At 35.1% G+C, this 23,028-nt stretch overlaps 1 protein-coding gene across 4 annotated transcripts in view; it reads left to right on the top strand.

Annotated features, from left to right (window-relative positions):
- The first annotated feature begins 547 nt into the window (after positions 1 to 547).
- The window catches only part of LOC148940802 (nischarin-like), a 216,672-nt gene continuing 194,191 nt past the window's right edge, over positions 548 to 23,028 (top strand). For all 4 annotated transcript variants that reach the window (XM_089105682.1, XM_089105681.1, XM_089105683.1 and 1 more), the window contains exons 1-3: positions 548 to 729; positions 2,556 to 2,720; positions 22,333 to 22,892. In XM_089105682.1, coding sequence (XP_088961808.1) covers positions 613 to 729; positions 2,556 to 2,720; positions 22,333 to 22,892 — 842 coding nt within the window. In that variant the 5' untranslated portion in view covers positions 548 to 612. The remainder of the gene's footprint in view (positions 730 to 2,555; positions 2,721 to 22,332; positions 22,893 to 23,028) is intronic.

The raw sequence follows: 23,028 nt of genomic DNA, 5'->3' as shown, positions 1-23,028 counted from the left end.
TCCTTAGTTAGAGTCCATTACCACGAACTGTTTGATTAGCTTCAAGAAGCATTAAATGTAAAGTTTTTAAATTATAAAATTTGAAAGTTCAAAGCTTCTGATTCGATGCTTTTTGACACCAGAGGTTTTAAGAATGGGATCATGGTCTGTAAAAAACTCCATCTCCATCTTGTAAAACCCATCAAAAGTTTTTCAGTAGTCAGTAAAATATAAAATTCTTTAAAATACATATCTGGAAACACAGGCTGTTAATATAATGTAATTCTTTATTTGTCCTAACTTTGTTTGGCTTTTGTAATTTTACCACCAGAGGTGTCAAGAATTAGGATCCGCCCACCTCCTCATTGTGCCTGGCAAGTCGGTAAAAAATAAGTCCAAAGCTGCATAGGAAGATTGCGATTTTACTAGTATCTTCATCTTAATCTAAAAAAAAAAAAAAAAAAAAAAAAATCAGCCAGGTGCTACAAAATGTTGGCACTTTCTCTCCCCCTCCCCAATTTGGGCTTTTGAGATTTGTAATTGGCTCACTTAAATTTTCTGTAGGTTCAAGTTGGTCCAGTTTGGTGGCTTGTGAAGCATCGTTACAATGATTTTTTCAAGTTGCATGAAGAAATGGTATCAAATTTTGGGATTAGGAGAGACTTAATCCCTGTCAAAAGTCTTCTTCGAAAGAATGATTCAGCTTTTGTTCAACAACGTCGGATAGATTTAGAATATTATTTAAAACAGGTAGGCGAAAGACAACTGTTTAAATTGATTGACTTCTCTATTTCTATATGTCATTCCTTCTATATTCCTGCATGTAGAAAGATTTGGTGGAAGGATCCCTCCTTTTTACCTTCAGCTTGAAAGCTTCGTTTGTCTCAAGAATAAATTTTATATAGCTTTTTATATAAGGAAAGACCTTTATAAGGCTCCACTCATTTTCTTTAATATGGAAACAATTATGCAGCTTTTGTGTATGTATGTTTTGGATTAACGACGCTTCTTAACTACTAAGGTCCTTGCGTCAGCCCTGTAGTGTATTGCTAAAGTAGAGTTTGAACTCTGGTTCCCCTATTACCAAGCTAAGATCCACCCACTGCACTACCATGGTACGTACAGCTTTTGTTGAAAAACACTGCGCCTGTTTTAAAGTGTAGCTCATTTAATACAGTTAGGCCTATACAAAAGCAGACTACATAACTTCATATTGAATTTTTTATATGCATTTTTCTGTATAATCTGTATATTTTCTTTATATTATTCTGTAATTTTCTGTAAATGTAGACTGTGGAGCTGTTTCCTCCTAAGACTATCTAAAAGGTCTCTAAGCAGTAGGCTATTTGAATCTCTTGAAACTACATGTGAATTTTTTTTTTGCTACAAAAATCCCTGGTGTACCCAAAATTAGATGTCGACTTCTCTGTAGTCATGAAAATGACTTAATTCTAATTTGGTGTTGATAATTAAGTGTTCCTAAAAAAAACACAATTTTTATGATTTTCAGATGTAAAAGATGTTCTTCATTTTCTTTTTGTGCACAGTTTTTAGTAAGTGCAAGATAATGTTAATGAACGGTTTTTGGTAAGACAAGATAATATTTATTTTCAAAAGACTATCACAAGTCCTAATAAGGCTGAATTTGCCTCTTATGTCACAGTAAAAAAAAAACAAAAAAAAAACAACCGAGACAGCAAAACAAATGTTAATAATTAATCAAACAAGAAATCTATAAAACATAAAAACGGTCAATAATAATCACAACAAATCACTAAACTATTAAAATGTAACATTAAAAATTTTTGTGTCCACAAACTAATAACGAAATTTGTGCAATTAATGACGAAAAATGAAAGGGATGGGGGAGGGGGGGGGGGGTAGAGATAAGAATATACTTATAAGATAATATAATATTGACAAATGACTGTCTAAAGTTAAAAAAAACAAGGCCGAATTCGCATTCCAAGTAAAATAATCTAAAAATCAAAGTCAAAATCATTAAGAATCAGAGAAACAATCAGAAATATTGATAACTAAAAAAAGGATTGTATGAAAGCCTAGATTAAAAATTAGAGCTCGAAAATTGAAACACACAGACACAAAAATGAAAAAGAAAAAGCTGGAGCCAAAAATCCTTTCAAGCTTGATGATTGAGTTTCAAACTTTCCAAACTGATCTTAATTGAAAAAGAGAAACTAAATATTAGTCTATGCGTGTAATTCCATTAGAATGAAATTCAATATTTTATCAGGACAAAAAAGTATTACCTATGGTAGCACCAGCTGGTAGTGTTGCTGCTTGTTGGGCTCTTGCAATAGTTATTTTTGGTTATTTTTTAAACTGGATCACGTGATACTGTCTTTGGTGCTAGTATTTTTGATTCCTATTATACCTATGTTAAAATATCCGTGATTGGTTTCTACTCAGTTTCTTATTCCCTTGAACTGAACCGTTTGATGGAAATTTGTAAGTCCGAAATGTTCTTCTTTTGTTCCCAAACAATATCTTGTTAAATTGCACTACTTCAGAAAATCTTGTTCGTAAGAGTTTCTATTAATCATTGTTCTTTTTAGATCGTTCAGTTTCTTTCGCAAAGCATGCCCCAGTCACTGAAGGATTTTCTTTGCATGTCGGACTACGAAATATATTCAGTTGTCCAGCGACTGGCTCGTCTATTTTCAGAGAAAGGAGAAGCTATTCTCGCATGTGATGAGTTCTTTGTACTAGACAGCGTTGAGGTTAGTGTATCACTAAGACGGAACTTTTAAAATTTAGTCCCGTTCTTCATCCTAAACTTTAAGTTGTGCTTAAGCACTAGTTTTGTATAATTAAAAATACATAGGGTAACAAGCAAACAAATGCCGAAAAACAAGCGAAATATTGCACAAGTTGGGAAAAAATATGACGCTTTTCTTTCAAAGAAACATTTTTTTAAACATTCTCCCTTCCCCCTGAAAGAAATTGGCACTATTATAGAAATTGAAATAGGCACTATACCTATGTTTATTGCTCCTAAGACCCCAAGACTATGGTAAATAGAGGGGCGCAGTACTCCTAAGAATCAATACCCAAGCGGCTACTGAAAAATAAATATTATATATATTCTTCAAAAAAATTATAGTTTTCCTTTTTCTTTATTATTAAAAAAAAAAAATAAATAAAAACTGGTGGAACCTCCAGAGATTTTGTGTTTCATGTATCAAGATGTTTTAACAATCATTTTAGTTTCACTAGTTTTATTTGTAGAAAATTTGCGAAGAAAGAAAGAAAGAAAAGAAAGTTCTAATGCCCTTTTTAAGTAACCAAAAATATGGGAGGGCAACTAGCCCACTTCCCACACCCCCTTTTTCCCCAAAGTCATCTGATCAAAAGGAAGAAAGAAAACTTTTTCTTCCTTTTAGTTATAAAAATATCAAATGTATAGAAAATCCCTGACGTATCATTTATTGATGCACCCATTCAAAATATTACTTCAGTGAACTAACAGATTACCTTACCTTAGACCTTAGATCCTCCTTTGCCTCCAGAGATGCTTAGGGCATCCAAGAAGAGCGCCAGTTATCTCTCATCGCTGCGGCCGCCCAGGCATCTTCCCATTCGGGTTTGATTGAGGCATTGAGATTTGTGAGTTTAGCCCGGTAGCTGCGTCAAAGGAGCTGTTTTGGGCGTCGTCTTCTTCTGGTACCACGTGGAAGCCACTTAAGGAAGACCTTCAGTAGTCGAGTTTCGGACATGCGGATCACATGACCGAGGTATCTCCGCTTCCTATATTTGATCACTTTGGTTATCAGTGGCTGAGATGTCTTCTGTCATACAGTAGCGTTTGTTACTTTTTGGGACTATGTGATATTTAGAATGCGCCTTAAACACATATTTTCAAATGCGAGGAGTTTCTTTTCAAGCTGTTGATCTATGTGCTAAGTTTCAGAACATAGCAAAGCGTTGAGAGAACGTCGCTGTTCAACAGCCTCAGGTTGAATCGGAGAGAGTACTTCTGGCTGCGCCAAATTTGAGACAGTTTCCTAAAAGATGCACAGGCCTGCCGATTCTTAGCTTGACTTCTCGCTGACACGATCCTGAATTGGTGATGGTACTTCCTAAGTACTTGAACTCCATGACTTGCTCTGTCGTCTGGTTTTTGCATCGTAGGTCAAGTGGAGAACAAGTGTTTGCCATACTTTTTTTTTGTTGGCATTCATATTAAGGCCAAAAGGTTCGGCAGCGTCTGTGACATGGTTAAGGTAATGCTGGAGCTTTAGTGCTTTAGAGCTAAGATTGCTTTCGTGATTACTAATTGTTGTTTGAAAAATAAATTTCAGGACCTATTTTCTATACTTTTGAAAGAAAAGGAATCCAAACCATAAATATTGACAAAAAAAAATTCAGTTAAAGTAGTAAATACAACTTAACTTGAAAGTCACAGGTGTTTTATTCTAAGTAAATTTGTTCTTCCCTGTAAACTAAATTAGTATTGTGATTTTTTTTCTTCTGATTTTACAATTAAAAAAAAAATTGCTGTTCAAACTACATATCCGTTTCAGTAAAGCAAAAATGGCACTCAGTAAAGCAGAAATGTCCGTTTCAGTAAAACAAAAATGTCTCCTGTTTCTTTTAATGCTTAAAAAGACGCTATAAATTTGAATTGTCTTGCAAATGGGTCCTCTTACGATATTCTAAGAGCACTGTTTTTGTATGATTAGCCCATAAGAAAAAGAAAGAGAGAAAAATAAGCACGCTACTGTGACTTTCTTCTAGAAAAACACGAATTTCGTATTTTATCTGGTAAAAGAAACCTTGGTTCTGGATTTCTCAAATTTTGTCTAGATAACATTCATTACTGTATGGTTTCATACTTTGTAAAATGTATCATGCTAATTACTATCAATAGGTAACTTAGCGCTTAATAAGGTTTACGTATTTGGAATCAGCTTAAAAGTAGGTTTTTTATTTGTACCTTGTTTTCTAATTTACATTTTCTAGCGTTTCAGTTAATATTGCCAAGGGGTACTATCTACCAACCGCTTAAAATCATAGTCGGGTTGCTCACCCTCTATTACCAGGCATGGTGGTTTTTTTTTTCAAGTAGTGCAACTCGAAAAGACAACTTTCCTAGGAAGTCGGAAGAGATTTTTCGGAAAGTTATTTTAGTCTGTCATCAGCAAAGATATCAGGGTTACCAATATCAGCAAGAAATAACAAAAAAAAACTCCCAAAAAAACTTCAAAGATGTCCAACTGAAGGTCAAATTGTTCTGCCACATATGGAGAACTGTTGAGCAGGGAATCCGTTTTGAAACAAGAAATGCAGTCAGAGCTTTATTTTAAAGATGAACATTAATCATAACTGACGAATAAGCTATGTCAGTACTCTGTAATCAGAAATATTAATTTGCAGAATATTATAAGTATTGATACCTGAGTGGAAAACATATTTCAAACCAAGATCCAAGATCTTTTGCTTTTTATCTGAGACAAGTTTGCTGTAGGATATTCAAGATGTCGTAGATTTTGTTTCACCTCTCTTTTAATTTATATTTTTATGTAAAAAGTTTTTTTTTGATACTCCGGAACCTAATATATCAAGAAATACCTGCCTTCTAAATAATCCCCCCTAAACCCCTAAACCCCAGCTTTGTGCATATATACATGCCCTACCATTTTCGATTCATGATCAATCAATGATTGTTTAGGGATTGATCCTAAAGGATTAATTTTTAATGATTGAAAATCCCTAAGTTCTAGCCATGATTGTCCTGAATCTAAACATGCTAAGTTTTATGTTTCACAAAATGATGTTAGATTTAGACCAAAATTGTTATGGAAAGGTTTCTGAGGTTATTGATTTCAAATCTAAAATCGAAACAGAGGATTGCATCGGCTAAAATCGCAACAGAGGAGTCCAAAATCACAATACAGTAGGTAAACACTTAACAATTGGTATTTTATTTATACCAAACGGGATAGTAACTGATTTCTAGGGTTGGATTAAAAGACTCCAAATTCAAAGCATATTAAGTATTAATTTTACATTAAGTATGCACCGTTGATATGTTTAACTCTTGTGGAAATTAGAGCCATGCGAGGAATTTTAATCTGTGTGGTTGGAGGGAGCGCGCCCCCCTCTAGCATCAACCTTCTCCACCCCTAAGCTGAGGATAATAATACAATATGACTTACTTTGACTGAAGGCTCCTGCTGCATGATTTGTGGCGTAGAGAGTGTAGCAACTTTGCTCCTCCAGGTGGACCGATCTGCTGCTATGAGAGGGACCTCGTCAGCAGCAATGTCGGGCATATCGAGAACCTTCTGTAGGCTGGTCTTCTACTTGGTATGAGGTCTGCCCCTCGGGCACAAACTATAATGCATTTTGGGGGCTTCACTGGGCCTGGTGGTCGAATGCCATTATTATTTTTTTTTTTTGCCAATTTACTTTAAGTCCATCTTTTGCAGCTTCTTCCTGCAGGTCATTGATAGCATCTATTGACGGTTGTATGGAGCCGATAACGAGCGCAAGGTCATCTGTTAAGTCAACGTCTGTCAAGACTCGATCTCCAAATTGGAGGCTAAAATTTATCTGTAGTTCAAATCATGACGTGATCTATGACAAAATTAAACAGTTCTGGGGTGACAGCACACCTTTGTCGCAAACCGGTTTCGATTGTAAATGACGTGTATTACATGTTATTGTATTATAATACAATTTGATGGTATTACATATTGTATGGTATTACAAAATTACCATTTTAATGTTATTATAATATAGAAGTCCAGAATCAAAGCACAATAAGTGAATATTTTCTCTAATAATGTTTCACTTTCACCAAAGATGCTATGAATGGATTGATTATATTGTTGAATATAAATCTGAGGTTAATATTTCAATATAGAATTCTAATATCAAACATACATTTAGTCTAAGTGCCTCCACCAATAACCAGAATTGTTATTGTTTTTCACCAGAATTTTTTTTCACCAGAATTGGAGCTTAAAGAATCTGGAGGCTGTTGATTAAAAAGCTTGGGCTAAGATTGCATACATAATTTTTAGCATAAAACTATTTTTTCTGTAAAACTTAAAGAGCGAGTTTAAAACTATCTTTTATAATGGGAGAAATTTCTGTAAATGATTTAATGACACCTAAAACAAACAGAAATTACAATGAAGATCAATTCGAGACGAACAGACTTCACGAAAAAAATAGGGGTGGCGTTGCCTCCCTTTCAACCTTAAGCTAATCATCGAAGGTTAGAGTATCTAACCTTTGCTTTCACTGCTGAAAGCAAAATATGTAGTAGTAGCAGTTTATTCATTACCAACAAGAAGCGAAATGAGCATTGTGGAGCACAAACGATAATAAATGACGAGAAAAGAAAGAGAAAACACAAAATGAATGACCTCAAGCCACTATAGAATAAAAGAAGCAAAAAAAAACTTTCGTTTATATCTCCCTTTGTTGGGTGAAATTTTCCCATACACCCTTAGGTTCTTAACCGCTCTTTTTATCAAGATTGAACTTGTAGAAGAAATAGAGCAATGCAACAAAATTCCCAGCCAATTCACTGAAATTGAACAATGAAGAGAAGCATTTTCTAAATCTAAAGCGGCCACTTTATAGGAAAAGAGTCGCATTTAGAAGGGTAAATTGACAGACCGACAAAGCAAGATGCGACTTAACTATAGACAAATTTTAAGTTAGGCTTCTACGGCTTCAGCGTGGTAAAATGGTAATAATGTCGTCAGCATATGCAATATATGATAAAGCGCGTCATAAAATACCGAAACCTGAAGAGATCAGAGGCATCGGGCTAATACGCAATTAAATATTTTGGGTGACAAAAAGGCTCCGTGACGAAATCTTTTTCAAACGGGAATGGGGTTCAAAAGCTCTCTTCTCCACTTAACCTCCAATTTAGTGCTAGAATATCACAACCACAAAACTGTCAGGGCCAATTTATTTACTCGAGTTAAAGCAAGGCAGTGTAGGGCATTAGAATGAACAACGTTATCAAATGCCCCAGAAAAGCGGATACACTGTCAAGCAATAAAGTGGATCTTTGGTTTTAAATGCATCTTTCATAAGGCGTGTGAGAATATGGTGAGCCTCCGAGCAGCTAAAACTACTAGGGAAACCAACCTGCATAAACGTGGAGTCGCACTTAGAATTAATTTCTGCTATTAATAAATGTTCAAATACTTTTCTCAAAACGCGACACAGTGATTGGCCGATTGCTACTGCAGTTTTCAGGTTTTTTCCATGCTGTAGAATAGAACTAAATGACCGGCTATAAAACTATCTGGTACGATAATTGACCTAGGCAAACTTGGAATAGCAGTTGCAAGTGACTAAAAGAGTACGGTAATTGAATGAAAAATGATTAAAACAGATATCATCATCCTCAAGATTACTGGTTCGCCTAACGTTTTTGAGCGCAGACCTGATATCGTCCGATGTCACGGGTAGAACATCAAATTGTCGGATATTGTTCGGTAAAATGATCTCAGATTTTCCGAAAATATTGCTTGAAGGGTCGTATTAACAACACTAAAAACTGATCGGTGATAATTAATAAAATCAAGTAACTCCAAACTCGAATCAGTGGTTTTTGTGCACTTTTCACTGTAAATTACATTTTTCGAAGAGGCTTTATCGCTTGATCTACACCAAGCGTTCAAGCAAGAAAGGCACAACCTACATTTTAATGTCACGGTTACGTATTTGTTGAATCTTAGCAACCAAAATTTTGGTTTAGATTAACACGTTTTACCTCAGGATCAATATTCCATGAAGGTTTCTGGCACCAGACCGAATTCTTTCAACAGGAACATACATATGTCTGGTAATAATAAGGGTTGATACGATAATAAGTGAATCGTAAATCTAATCGTAAATCGATATGACTTACTTGAACAGAAGTTTCAAGTAAATGGCAAGGCACTTTAATTGAATATAACAGTGCAGTGAGAGTGGTAGTATATAGTGGAATAACAGCATGCTTCGGGTTATGCCTATTGAACCACTTAGATTTGGATGGAGAAGTTGAATTGTCATCAGACAGAAGAAATCAAACTTTAGAATCAGTTGGTCATCATCAATTTTATTTTTCATTGACGTTGATGGGCGATCCAAACAATTGCGTACTTGATATGCCCCTTTGGCACCCTTTTCTTTCTCTAAAAAGACAGTTTATGTCACCCCCTAAGATCCAGCTAAAATTCTTAGAACGAAAATTTTCCAGTAACGATTTGAGTCTTTAACAACTTTTGGCAAACGGTGTCATAGAGATGGTACTGCGTCTATCCCAAGGAAGGTATGAGTACAAAGAAAAGTTTGCCACACTGAATCGCCAAATCGTCGGAAAGTAGTATAGATGGCGGTAAAAACATGTGGATGAAAATCGCTAAACCACCGGATCGTTGTCCTTTATACAGTTAATTTTTTTTTTCTTATAACCCAAAAAAATACTGGGATAACTTTTTTGAATGTTTTTGATAACAGTATATTTGCAACAAACGAATTAGTTTTATTAATATAATATGGTTTAAATCTGCATTGACGATATCTTCTTTGTGAGGAAAAATAACACTTCTTTGTGAGATAATATTCTTTTTTTAGTACTTAAATAAATACTTCTATTTCTGATTTTTTACTTAGTTTTTCTGTTTCAAAAAGACCTTATTTTCGTCAGTGTTTTTTTTTCTGAATTGTTTCCGTTGAAATGTATAAAAAACGAAACAAGCAAACTATCGACTAAACATAAGTTTCAAATTAAGCAGCTTATATAGTTTTATAAGTCTAAAACCTACTGCGTCATTGGTGCTATACTGAAAACGAATTGTATTACAAATATTTTCTTTTGTACTTAATATTGAACATAAAAATTAAAATTACAGTAAAATTTTGAACTGATGAGCTTTCAGCAATTAACATCATTATATACCAAATATTCAGTTTAGTTTAATAGTTCTTTCTAAAATTGTTCAAGACGAATATATTTTCACTAAAAACAAGAGTTTGGATACTGCCCCTTTCCTTAAGTGTAAAACCTAAATCCTACTGCGTCATTGACGCTTCACTGAAAACGAGTCATAATACAGACAATTTCTTTTCCAGCTCTTACAGCATAGAAAATGCAAATAAAATTACAGTGAAATAAAATCTTGAACTGATGGATCTTTTAACAATCAATATCATTATATATCAAATATTCAATTTAATTTTGTTTATACTTTTCTATAACGCTATTTTATAACGCTTTTGATAACGCTAATTATAAAAAGTTTTTGTCTATAACGTTATTGGCAACGCTATAGCGTTGCCTTTGATGTTTACTCAAAGTTAAAGAAGGAGACTTACCTTACTGTGTTAGTTTTATGTTAAGTTGTTTTGTTTATTGTCTTGTCTTCTTTAGCGTAATTTACTCCGCTCGTTCTATTGTAAAAGTGGGTAAAAAATAAAATAAACTTGTTAATTTGAATATGACTGCCTATTAGTCTACCTGATCTTAACTTAATGTTTATTGAAATATATCCATTTTCCTGACCTTGCCCCTGAGCAGCTTTGGGAAAAAGAAATAGAAAAATGCTATTGAGCTTCCCTCTGTGACTAGTTTGTTTGTGGATTTCCCTGGAGAGGCATTTCCCCAAAGAACCATTGAACATTCGTCTCTCATTTTGTTTCTAGAGGAAAGAAAGGGCTGGAATACGAATCTGAATATAAAATCTGATTGCAAGTCTTATCAGCTGCTGTTAATTGTACATATGCCTTATTTTTCAATTCATGGAGAATTGTGAATGTTTTAAGTATTTTTCATTTGTTGGTAAATTTGCTGGCTAGCGGCAGAGCTCTATGGAAATTTGTTTTCATTGGAAACCCAGCCAGGTCCAGGGGGTAGGTTGGATGTCTTTAGTCCTCGTACAGATTAAGATTTATTTCACTTACTTCCCTTTTTTGTTATGTCCCTTTAAAAAAATATATAGTAATTTTATCCATTCATTTATTAGTGTTAAACAATTTAACAAACATTAAAAGCAATTAAATCATATGGCTCAAAAGCAAAGCTTGAGGGAGTCAAATGTTTAAACTTTACACAATAATAAATAAGAAGAAGGGAAGGACACTTAAAGACCACTTAATGAAATAAACGCTTGTTACGCTACAAGGAGAAAAAAGGAAAACACTAAAAATCCGGTTTCTGATTCGGTTTCGGGACCAAGCTGGGATTGGATTACGTCTTTTGACAGGTCAGAAATTAGGGCTGTGGAACAGAGTTGGGGATTTGAGTGACGGAGTGAACATCGATCGAAAGAGAAAACTTACTTTGTTGTTGCTACATGGCATACCAAGTTGTTTTCTAGAAATCTAACTTGACTATGATAATTGAAAAAATAAAACCTTGATCGTTGTTGATATTTATTATCCAGTTCAGATTTGATTTTGATAGAGGAAATGTTGCACTGGCGATCCGGTTTGTAAAGACTATATTAAAATGATAACACAAGCAAGAAGTGTAATATATTTTGTTGCCAGTTATTCTTACTTCAACCCCCTCACTCTCCGTGTATAGTATGTTGCTTGTTTATTCCGTATTCCTTGCTCTTACTTCATCCCCGCCGTGCTCCTAATGGGAATAAAACTAAGCAGAAAAGTGTTCCTTTACCTTTATTGGAACGTATTTTTGTTGGAGCTTTGGGAGTACATTCCAGACACATTTACCCTTTTGATCCCTTCTCTTGGCGTCTCTGGCCGAAGCAGATGAGAAAATCTTGCTTTATCTACAGGATGTCCATATAAAGTGTTACAAATCGGTATCTGGAAAACGGAACTTGACTGCTGGGATGTTTTCCTCTAATGCTGATCTAACTTGGAGGGACATACGTAAACCATAAGATTTGTACATCGTTTTGCCAAAAACAAATGAGAGCATTTAAAACGTTTTTTTCGAAAACGTTTTAGAAAGTGAGAGAGACTCCTCTAGTGGATTTTAATGCGTTTTAGGACCACTGATCGCATTTGTAAAGGCATATTTACTTCATAAACTGGTAGAGGAGACCGGCTAACATTGGGACAAAACAACTTTCTCTCTAAAAAAAGGTTTATGGCTCACCATATTAAGTGAAAAATGTGCTAAATCTAAATGCATTGAATGAATTTATTGAGCAATTAAACTCACAAAAGGAGTATTTCGCTGAATAAACCAACCATAAACTACAAGTACAAAGAAAACCGTTCAATGTACTAACTATTAACCAAATGGCAATAAAGTTAAACTAAAACGCTTAATTCTCAAAATTAAATTCATAAACAAACAATGGACAATACAAATACATTTTCAAACAGTTAGTAGTAACGAACTGTAAATAAGGGATTGACCCGGCTCAATAGCAACCGAAACTCTAAAAAACGGAATTTCGATACCATTATATACATAAAAAGAATCAGATTTTTCTACTGATTTCAAATATGTAAGTCTCATTAAGTTCATTTTATTTCGTTTAGTCTTACTCATCAAAAGTTACGAGCCTGACAATATTTGCCTTATTTTTGAAAAAAGGGGGAAACATCCCATAAAAGTCATAGGATCCTAATGAAAATCATACCATCAGATTCAGCGTAACAGAGAACCCTGTTGTAGAGGTTTCAAGCTCTTATATGCAAAATTTGGAATTTTGTCTTTTTTTTCTCATAAGAAAGATAAGAGATGCGCCTTTATTTGTTTTTTGTTGTTGTTTTTTTTCTTCCCAGGGGTGATCGTATCGGCCCAGTGGTCCTAGAATATCGTGATAGGGCTCATTCGAACGGAAATTAAAAGTTCTAATGCCCTTTTTGAGTGACACAAAAAATTTTAGGGCAACTAGGCCCCCTCCCACACTTTTTTTCCCAAAGTCACCCGATCAAAATTTTGAGATAGCCCATTTTGTCAGCATAGTTAAAAAATCTAATAACTATGCCTTTGAGGATGACTTATTCCCCCACAGTCTCTGGGGGAAGGGCTGTTAGTTATGAATTTGGTCCATTGTTTACATATAGTATTGGTTGTTGGGATGTATACAGACGTTTTCAGGAGGGATTTTTTCTGGTGAGCGGGTCGGGGGAGAGGGTTACGTGGGAGGATCTTTCCATGGAGGAATTTGTTACATATACAGAACAGAAAATATTATGTATATAAGGGGGGTTGCCTCTCCTCAATAGCTCGCTCTTACGGTAGTTTTTTTTTAAAATTCTGAAAGAGGTTATTATTCTAATTTAACAGCCTTCGTGATTCAGAAGTCATTCTTTAATAAATGGAACAAAAATCAAACTCAGGTTATTCTAAGGTTATTATTAGTTAAAAAAAAAATTAAAATTAATGCGCAAATTTCGTTTTAATTATTCGAGTACGGTGAGCAATCTTCAAAACCTACATTAATTCAAAAACTTTCAGAAATAAGAAAAAAGTTTTTTTTTAACTGAAAGTAAGGAGTGACATTAAACCTTAAAACGAACAGAAATTATTCTGTATATGAAAGGGGCTGTCCCCTCCTCAACGCCCCGCTCTTTACGCTAAAGTTTTTATTGTTTTAAAAATTAGAGTTGTGAGAAAGAGTCGAAGAAAAACAAGGGAAACACGAACGCTTCAATAACCAATAATAAAATAAAAAAAATAGTTTCTTAATTCGCACTCGTAAATCAGGGATGGAGGCTAAACCTCGAATAATGTTTCAACCTCCTTTTTGTCTTTTCCCTTTCCTCCTTTCCCTTTTTTCTCCTCAGGAGGTGGTACAGCAACAATCGAGTCTATCATATTCCGCGATCCTAAGACGATTTTGCTTCTCTCGTATGACGGTTATCGAAGCAAAAACTCAAGTTATTTACAGTATAGGCTATGAACCGTCGTTTCAGTCTATCAGTTTAGGTGAACGAGTCCCATGATGACGATACATAAAGTAGGTGAGGGAGAGCAATAGCTGAGTAAAGCTTTGAAGAATATTCCTGCTCAGACTAAACTTTAGAGAGACAAGCTTGCCGTAAGCTTGTTATGAACAGGCTTTTAATGTAGCATATAGAAAAGTAATTGTGAGAATCCTGTTTTTATTTTATGTTCTAGATTTTCTTCTGAAAGGGAAAAGTGCTATGTATTAAATTAAATATATAAAAAAACAAGTTTTTTTCAACTGAAAGTAGAGGATCAACATTAAAACTTAAGACGGACAGGAATTATTACGTATATGAGGGGGTTGCCCCCTCCTCAATCTCAATCAAAATGACTCCTGAATCACAAATGCCGTTTAATTAGAATAATAAGCTTTTTTAAAAGTTCTAAAGATAAAACTTTAGTGTAAACTTTCTAGACATCCTCCACCGGTAGAACCCAGATAATAGGCCAACGCTACCATAAGGCCCCAAAGAGAAGAAGTCTCACTTTACAGAGAAGTAGATAATTCACAGAGAAGTGAACACAGAAAGTTTACATTAGCGTAAAGAGCGAGGTATTGAGGAGGAGGTGACCCCCCTCATATACTTAATCATTTCTGTTCGTTTTCAGTTTTAATGTTCCTTTTTGCTTTCAGTTAAAAAGAACTTCTTTTTTTTAAAATTTAATTTCTGATCGTTTTTTAAATAATGCTAGGAAATCCGGCCCCCCCCCATGGAAAATTCCTTTCCCCCACAAAAAACTCCTTTATTGAAAGATCCTACCCATTAAACCCCCCCCTCCCCACCAGAAAATCCACCCTGAAAAACGTCAGTATGTTTCCCAATAACCAATACTATATGTAAACAATTGGCAAAGTTCATAACTTGCTGGCCTTCCCCGGGGACTGTGGGGGACACGTCATCCTCAAAGACATAGCTATTAGATTTGTTGACTATGCTGAAAAAAAAAATGGCTATCTCAAAATTTTGATCGGGTGACTTTGAGGAAAAGATTAACACAGGAGGAGGGCTAGCTGCCCTCCAATATTTTCGTTCACTTAAAAAGGGCACTAGAAATTTTGATTTCCGATCAGACGAGCCCTCTCCCGATCTTTTTCGATCGCTGGTTGATCGAAGAAGATCACGAAGAAGATTTTACCCCTGAAAAAAAAAAACAAAAAAAACACGTATCCGTGATCTTTCTTTTGGCAAAAAATGCAGAATTCCACATTTTTGTACATAGGAGCTTGAAACTTCTATAGTAGGGTTCTCTGGTATGCTGGATCTGATGGTATGATTTTCTTTAGATCACTTGATGCTTTGGGGGTGTTTCCCACCTTTTTCAAAAATTGCGCAAATTTTCTCGTAACTTTTGATGAATAACATTAAATTTAATGAATTTTACACATTTTAAATAAGCATCAAAATTCGATTCTTTTGATGTATATATTGTTATCGAGACTCTGTTTCTTAGAGTTTCGGCTACTATTGAGCCGCATCGCCCCTTACTTACAGTTCGTTACCACGAACTGTTTGACTAATAGGTCTCCGGTTAGGGTAGAAAATGAAATTAGTTGTTTGTCTGGTGCATAGTCACGGATTAAGGGGGGTTATGTTTAGCCCCACTTATGAGGATGTTGTTCGATGGATTTTATGTCAAGGACTAAAGCAGTGGGCATGGGAGAGTGTGCTATTGAACGGGAAGGTAAAATTCTTGGGCTTAGGCTATGGAGATGATTTGATTGTTCTATTTGAAAGCGGTAGCGAATATAATGAATATTAGAAGTTTTGAGGATTAAATATAAGAGAGTTGATTTGGCAATTAATATAAAGAAGACCTTGTCGTTTAAACTAGCAATAAGTGTTGATGAAGGGGTGATGCTGGGTTCCAAGAAAATTTCCCTAGTGGATAACTTCTCCCACCTAGTTAGAACTGTTAACGAGGAAGCTTGAGCAATTAAGATACTAACATGTAAAATAGCCAACACATATGCTATTTTTCGTAGTTGAGAAAAGTTTGTAAGGATAGGCAAGTAGCATAGGTCTAAAATTAAGATCACGATAGGAGCCACGTTAATGAGAGAAGTAGATGTCAAGTATGGTTGTGGAATGTAGGTATTTCGACAGTAGACGGATGAGTAGTCGACAGTAGACGGCTGAGTAGTCCCTCAAGCGACAGTATTCGCTTGAGGGATTGTGTGACACAGTAAAACATAAGAAAAATCCAATTTGCTCCTATTGTTTTAGAATATAAGGAAAATAGCCTTAAGATGACTCTGTCAAGTTTTGTCAATGAAATGCGATAGGTTCCCAAATATCATGCTTTTTGGTAATCCGCCTATGATCAAACTAAAAGCAGGACGTCGTTCAGTAGGGTTAAAAGAGGTTACAAGGAAAGATTTAAAGGAAACGTGAACTTCATGGGAACGAGTAAGGTGTGGAGCTCTGAGAATAGCGGAGTGAATGGGTTGTTTGCTAGCCTTTTAGTAGATGAATTCATTATTCGATACAAGAGAAGCGGAAAAGCCCTATTCATAGTAGTATCTACACAAAAACAAACCAGAAACGATTTTCTCGAGCAAGTCTTAAGATATCAACAAAATATTAAGATAGGATTCCGGTTTTTATTGGAGGAGGGAGGGGGGGGGGCAAAAGCCTGACATTTTCCCAAAAAAGAGTATACTAACAAAAATGACCGTTCTATTTTCAATAGAAAAATCTTGTTTTAGAATATTCTATTTATTCTTGAATATTTAGAGTACTTGTTCTCCGTGATACTCATCCAAATGTCGCCCTCGAGGGGGAGCAAGGCTAAGGAGTTTGCGGCACTCGACACCTCTAGGAATTGAGTTTTTTCCTCATGAACCAGTATCTTTTTAATAATGTGTTTATTTCAATAATGTTTATATCTGTTTCTCTTTCGGTACTATTTGTTTAAAACCAGGATAACGGTGCTCATTTACATTTTAATGTAATGAAATATTTTTTACCAGTTTATTTTTCTCTGATATCACTTGTACATTTGGTTGTGATTAGGTGTTTGTTTTTGCTGTGCAGAACCCAACACGGGGGAGTCTACGTAAGAAATAAAATTGTACGAAACCTCATTTGATTCTTTGAACAAATTTGTTGGTGAAACCTAAGTTTGAATCACGCTAGTTAAAATATATTTCTGGGGCGTGGTTGGTTTGACATTTATTTCGTCTCTCGTTTTGTGCCACTATTCAACTTTCGTAGTGATTTTTTTTTTATTCAGTGGCACTATTGCTTTTAATCTTGCCTTAATAGGGTGTAATTTTATTAACCGAAGTAAATTGTATTTTTGAAAATGGGAAATAATAAAACGTTCGACATTTTTAATTGTTGAAAAAAAAAAATCGAAAAAAGAGAAGTAGTCCGTTCATAGTTGCCATAACACACATTTATTTCAATGAGAGTGCGCCCTTACATGATGAATTAAAATTAAGGAAAACAGCCAGAAACCAAGATATAGTAACGAGGGCTAGCCTAGACACAGCTAGATCGTGATTATTTAACGTAAATTTTGAACAAAATAAAAGCGAAACGATATAAAACCTTCACAAGAGAATATTCTACTAAACATGAATAAGTAGACTATAAGAAACAGACGCAGAATTCCTGGGATCAAGGACCCCAGTTGAAGATTATTATTGCAAGTTTTATTTTATTCTATAATGGAGTATATTTTCTTATTTTAGCCCTTTTTACGATTTCCTCCTGGAAAAGTAACTGTAATAATATCAGAGCCAGAAACCTGCATTCCTCTTCCCTCTTCTCCCTCTTTAATTTTTGCGTGATTATCCAGTATTTGCTTTCCTGGCAAAGATGAAAACATTTCGAAAGTAATAGATCGAGGAATTGTAGCCCTCAAACCTCCTGAATAGTCTAGAAGAAAATCTTAAAGAGTTGCGCGAGCCATTAAAATGTTACGTACTACATAGCCTAATACCGTACTTACACAGTTTTTGGCTACAGCCTTGAAATGTAAGTTGAAAATCAAGACAGGCGTAGGGTAAAAAAGTTTGAGAAACATCGCAGTATAGCATAAATTCTAAGAACATAATTGAAGGAGAGAGTCAGGAAATTGTTGCAGGGAATTGTTTGCTATAATCAGTGCTGCCACCTGTTCTGATTAGTTTAAGGAGTTTCAAAGGACTTCAAAAGAGTGTCTAACATTACTTCCATCCTTTGAAGCAGTTATGTGACCTGCCACACGTATTAGTATTCGTAGTGATACGAAATAAAATTGAAGAACGTGGGGGAAAGGACCACAACAAAATTTTCGTTGGGGCCCTGTCTTGGCTCTCAGTGGTCCTGCTTGAAAGATAAGTGTTTTGATTATGTCTGCTCTACTACCAAACTCTCCATTTAAAAACCAGGTGAAATGAGTTGATCATCTTTGTGCTTTAGATTGTAAAAATCAGTTAATAATGTTTTACTTATCTACAAAATTTCCTGCTTGACTCTACCAAAGTGTTAAACCATGAAACATGCTAATTTTTTTTATTTTTTTTTGAATGGCCTAAAAAAGCGATATGCACTTAATTTATTTTTATCCCTGATAGATGTTTTTTTATTCTGGAAATGAAATAGATGCTGCATGATTGTTTTTATTTTACTACTACCCTACTCTACCATGAAAATCAGTCAATAAATTTAAGCGCCTACCCGCAAAATATCCCCCTCCCCCATGCAAAATTGCCTACCTAACTTCATCAAAAATTTAATAAAGATAGATAGAAGACCGACCTTCTTTCTCTTCTTCCTCCTTTAATTGGATTTCTTATCCCCGACACTAAGTGTTTCTTTCAAGAGAAAATCAGTGCTATTCAACAAAATATTGTCACTAACATACTTGGTCAAACGGGAAAATATAGATGAAATGTCGAGGGGGAACTTTATTTCTTGCCAATGGCAAGAGATCTCATAAGTGTCTTCCACCTGGGACTATTTTTTATTGTTAAGATGAAAGTCAGCTCTCAAAATTGTATATTATTGTCAAGAAATGGGCTTTTCAGCCAGTTAATTTTAGGTCTGATTAATACTTTTACTCTCAAAACTTTTGTATTGTCAAAAGAACATTCGAAGCAAGATAGCCTATGGTTTTGTGGAACTATTGTTTTGACAAAGAAGTGTATACAAAAAATATTTTGAGTATGTATTTTGAGTATGTATTTGTAGTACATTTGTAGTATATGTATTGTAGTACAAAAGTATTTTGAGTATGGCAGAATGAATAGGACAGATTTTCACTGTTAATGCGTCATTGCACTAATAATTTTGCTAAAGCTTTACCACTGCACACAGAGAATCTATTTGCCTTGTGATGGGTCTATATGCGTTTGGATGCCAAATCGATTAGTTTACATAAATCCTAAATCAAGCGTACATCTCAAAAAGTTGCAGAGAGTTTGCGTATATTGCCAGTTTTGACTCTAAAGCAGCATGCCACTCATTTATTAAGAAAATCCAGTATCTTCTTTATTTAATTTTATTTTTAGAGCATGGCGAATCTGTATAAGCCTATTTCAATATTGAGTTAGCTATATTTACTTCTGAAAAAAGAAACGTTCAGTACTTGGTAAAGATACATCTTCGCCAGTTCTTTCCTTACAAAAACACATGCTTCGCTGGCTATGTCCAGTCAACTTTGTGAGGTTAAACGCCTTGTCTTCGCTTGTCAGTTTTGGCTTTTGGCCCACGAAAGTTAGGCCCTTGCTTTGCTTGTGACGTGCTTATCTTCTAGTAGTTTCAACATGGGTCCCCTTAAACTGAAAATCAGCCGCGGTGAAATGAAGCATGTGCAGTGAAAAGGATAAAGCTATTTGAAGTAGGGTTCTCCAAATTTTCTTTTTATTTCAATGATAGTCTTCAGATTTTAATATCGTGTCGCCATCCTAATAGTTTGGTGATTATTTCAACAAGATTTCAAGCTTCTGACTGTAAAAGGTTCACTCAGCAGACAAACATGCAAGCAACTGTCTCAAGTTAAAATTAGACCAAAATCTAGAAGGGCTTATAAGGTGTAATGGCTAAACAGGTAGAAGCTTGTCCTTTGCCTCTTTTCTCAGGCATAATATTAGAAAGCTGGCTCACTGTAAGAAAATTCACTTTTGAATTTAAAGATAAATTTTTTGCGCTTATTAACAATCTTTTAAGAGATGATAAAAATGTATTCATTTGTTAGAAAATTTGGTCATGAGATATATTTTTTCGAAAATTTTGTGGGGTTGACAGTTTCATCGATGTGGTCGGAAAAAAATAAGATGCTTTGTGCAAAAAGAAGTCCTGACTCGGTGCACACACGTTTGACCTCTCCAGGATCCCCCGCCCCTCAAACTGCCATCTTTTTAGCTGAAAGATAGGTATGTTGCACAATGTTTGAACCGGAATCATGAACAGTTTTGCCAAAAAATATACGACTTTATGGCTGTGAGTTTGTTATAGTTCGCTATTTTCACTAAAATTTAAGTGTTCCACCAAGTATCTACGCTTGGGTTATTAAGAAACATAATCTTACCAGTGGTCTCCATGCCTAGGTTCCGAAGAAGCGTTATCTGTGTAGCTTCATTAATTTCATAAAAGATCATAAAAGATTCATAAAATTCTGTGTAGCTTCATATCTGTGTAGCTTCATTAAATCATAAAAGATCATAAAAGATTCACCAGGGAACATGGTTGTAAGAATTTTATTTGATTTTTCTTTTTTTGATAATATCATATTGGTATGTTTCACTTGCCTAAAATTTAGTATGTAGATAGATTATGCGTACTTACCTAGTGTCGCACCTAGCTAAAATGTGAACACTTGAGAGAGAAAATGCAAGTTTTGTAAACATGGAAGAAATCTCAGAATACGAAATCTCATAAAGCTCGAATGAAGAAATATAACTTGTAAATATCGACCCGTTACAACGTGGAATATCTAAAAACTTGGTAGAAAGATAATTCAAGTCTCAAAATTCCCAATTTTTGGACATAATGATTTCATAGATTTCTTGCTTCTTGGCGCCTCTTTGGCCATCTATAGGGTTTTAAGTGTGGCTCTTTGTGTCACGTAGTGCCTCTTTGTTAGTTTGTAACATCTAACGGTGTCTCCTTTCCATCCAAATTCTAGTGAAACTTTAAAGTATTTGGAAACTTATTTCTGCAACGAGTAAATCTAATTATATGTATGGATTGTTTTTCCTTCTAACTGATTCATTATTTGACAAAGTTTACTTGAGGAAATGGGAGATGTGAGATGATTTCGTGAATTTCAATTTGAAAAGTTTCGACCGGTATATTCAACAGCATTGGCGTTTATTTTGTTAGGAGTAAAGGAAGCGAGATATTGGAGATTGGTGATTGAAATGAAATTGCTTCTGGTGATACATAAATCCACTTTATTTTGAATTGCATTCTCATAAAACTTTTATGGTGTATTTCTTGGACAGTTGTTGAATGCTGGGATGTTTAATGAATGGTTTAACTATCAAGATTTTGTTTGTAGGAAAAGTATATAAGATGCTTATCCTACTAATACAATACTGCAAAAGGCAATAAGACAAAGTCGCGAGTAAGCTGGTTGCTTTTATTAGCTGATGGAGCAAAGTCCGGGGAATGAGTACTTGATAAAATAGCTTTTTTGACATTGCGGATCACCGACAATATTCTCATTGAGGGATCATTCCACAAAAGCCCTCTGTTGACTCCTTCAAGCAAAATTCCAGCAGCTATTAAGAATTGTGCTGGATAAATGGCTAGTGGTCCACCATGCACATTGGATGTGACGGTGCCAAAAATGTGCCATTAAAAAGTAATATAGAAACATGCTTGGCCATCAACAAATCCGTGCACATTATGCAGATTTTTCACGGCTTTGCGTTATATGTACCGTGCAGTGCTATCAAGTCTTCTCTGCTGGTTGGCGGAGCCTCAGAATTGACAGATCACGGCATTTCTATTTATCCCGACACGAACTCAGTGTGCAGGGGTGAAATCAATGTCAATTTTCTTGTAATTTTTTATGCATCCTGTTTGCTGGTTTGAAGTACAACCTTTTTACTGTTTAGTTTTATTTAGGATTTGAATGCTGTTGATATTATAGCGCTCTGAGAAATTTTTGTTACGATAATCTAGTGGTCAACTGATAGTTAATTGTTTAATTTATTGTGTTCGTTTGTCCCTGTTGAGCATTAATGTTATTTGGTTTATATGGATGAAGTATTGTGCAAAAATTTTTATTTTGTCTCAGTCACCTACTTCCTTATAGCAATCTATTAAAAACTATCGTTTTCATTATTGGATCTGAAGCAAGAGTACGAACTTAAACCTCCCCCCCCCCCTCCCGGTCATGGTATGTTGTTGGAAAATCTTAGCTTGTCCTGGTATACTTTTTTACGTAGGTGAAATTTCTCCTTTAATTCCAAACACGCTTCAAATATTCATCTTTTGCAGCTCTACTCGATTACGAGAAGGACCAACCTCCCCTGTTCACCTGCTGAGTGTTCGTCTCCGTCTTCTAGCTTTGTCAATGTCTTAGATATAGTATCGCGTTTACGGAAGCTTCGTATTCAAGGATCCAACGATTTTTATAAGAGCTCTAACTTAATTCCTAACTTGTTACCAGTCAGCTTTCTGCCTTTCAAGTCTATTGAGAACCTTATACTGAGTGATTTTTTAACTACAAATGTTAGTTCTATATCTACTTTAAGGCCCACGGTGAACTCCTTGACTTGCCAAAATTGTCAGTTAAGTTCTATAGCAGACTTACTTCTCTGTGATGTAATCCATCGTGATAATATAAGTGATGAATATAGATGGAGCTCGGCTACTAATCTCAATCTCAAGAGCAATAAGATTGAAAGCATTGATGAAGCTGTCGTATTATTAGAAAAACTGGAAGTCCTGGATCTTTCCAACAATTTAATATCATCGTTGGAGAATAATTTCCTGACAAAACTTCCGCATTTAGTGGCTCTCATTTTGACGAACAATAGGATCAAGATTTTGGATAGGTATGTAGAATCTTTGGTGAATTCCAGTGACAATAGAAAGCTAGCCATTAATCTTGTTGAGGAAGTCAATAACTTTGTAAAGGAGGGGAACAAAAGAGCCTGGCTTGAATTCAAATTCCCTTTCGAATTTTGCTAA

The sequence above is a fragment of the Artemia sp. Qi Xiang Cuo genome, chromosome 19 (genome assembly GCF_049724085.1).
Source record: "Artemia sp. Qi Xiang Cuo chromosome 19, ASM4972408v1, whole genome shotgun sequence".
In the NCBI taxonomy this organism is placed as follows: Eukaryota; Metazoa; Arthropoda; class Branchiopoda; order Anostraca; family Artemiidae; genus Artemia; species Artemia sp. Qi Xiang Cuo.
This window is presented reverse-complemented; position numbering and strand designations above follow the sequence as displayed.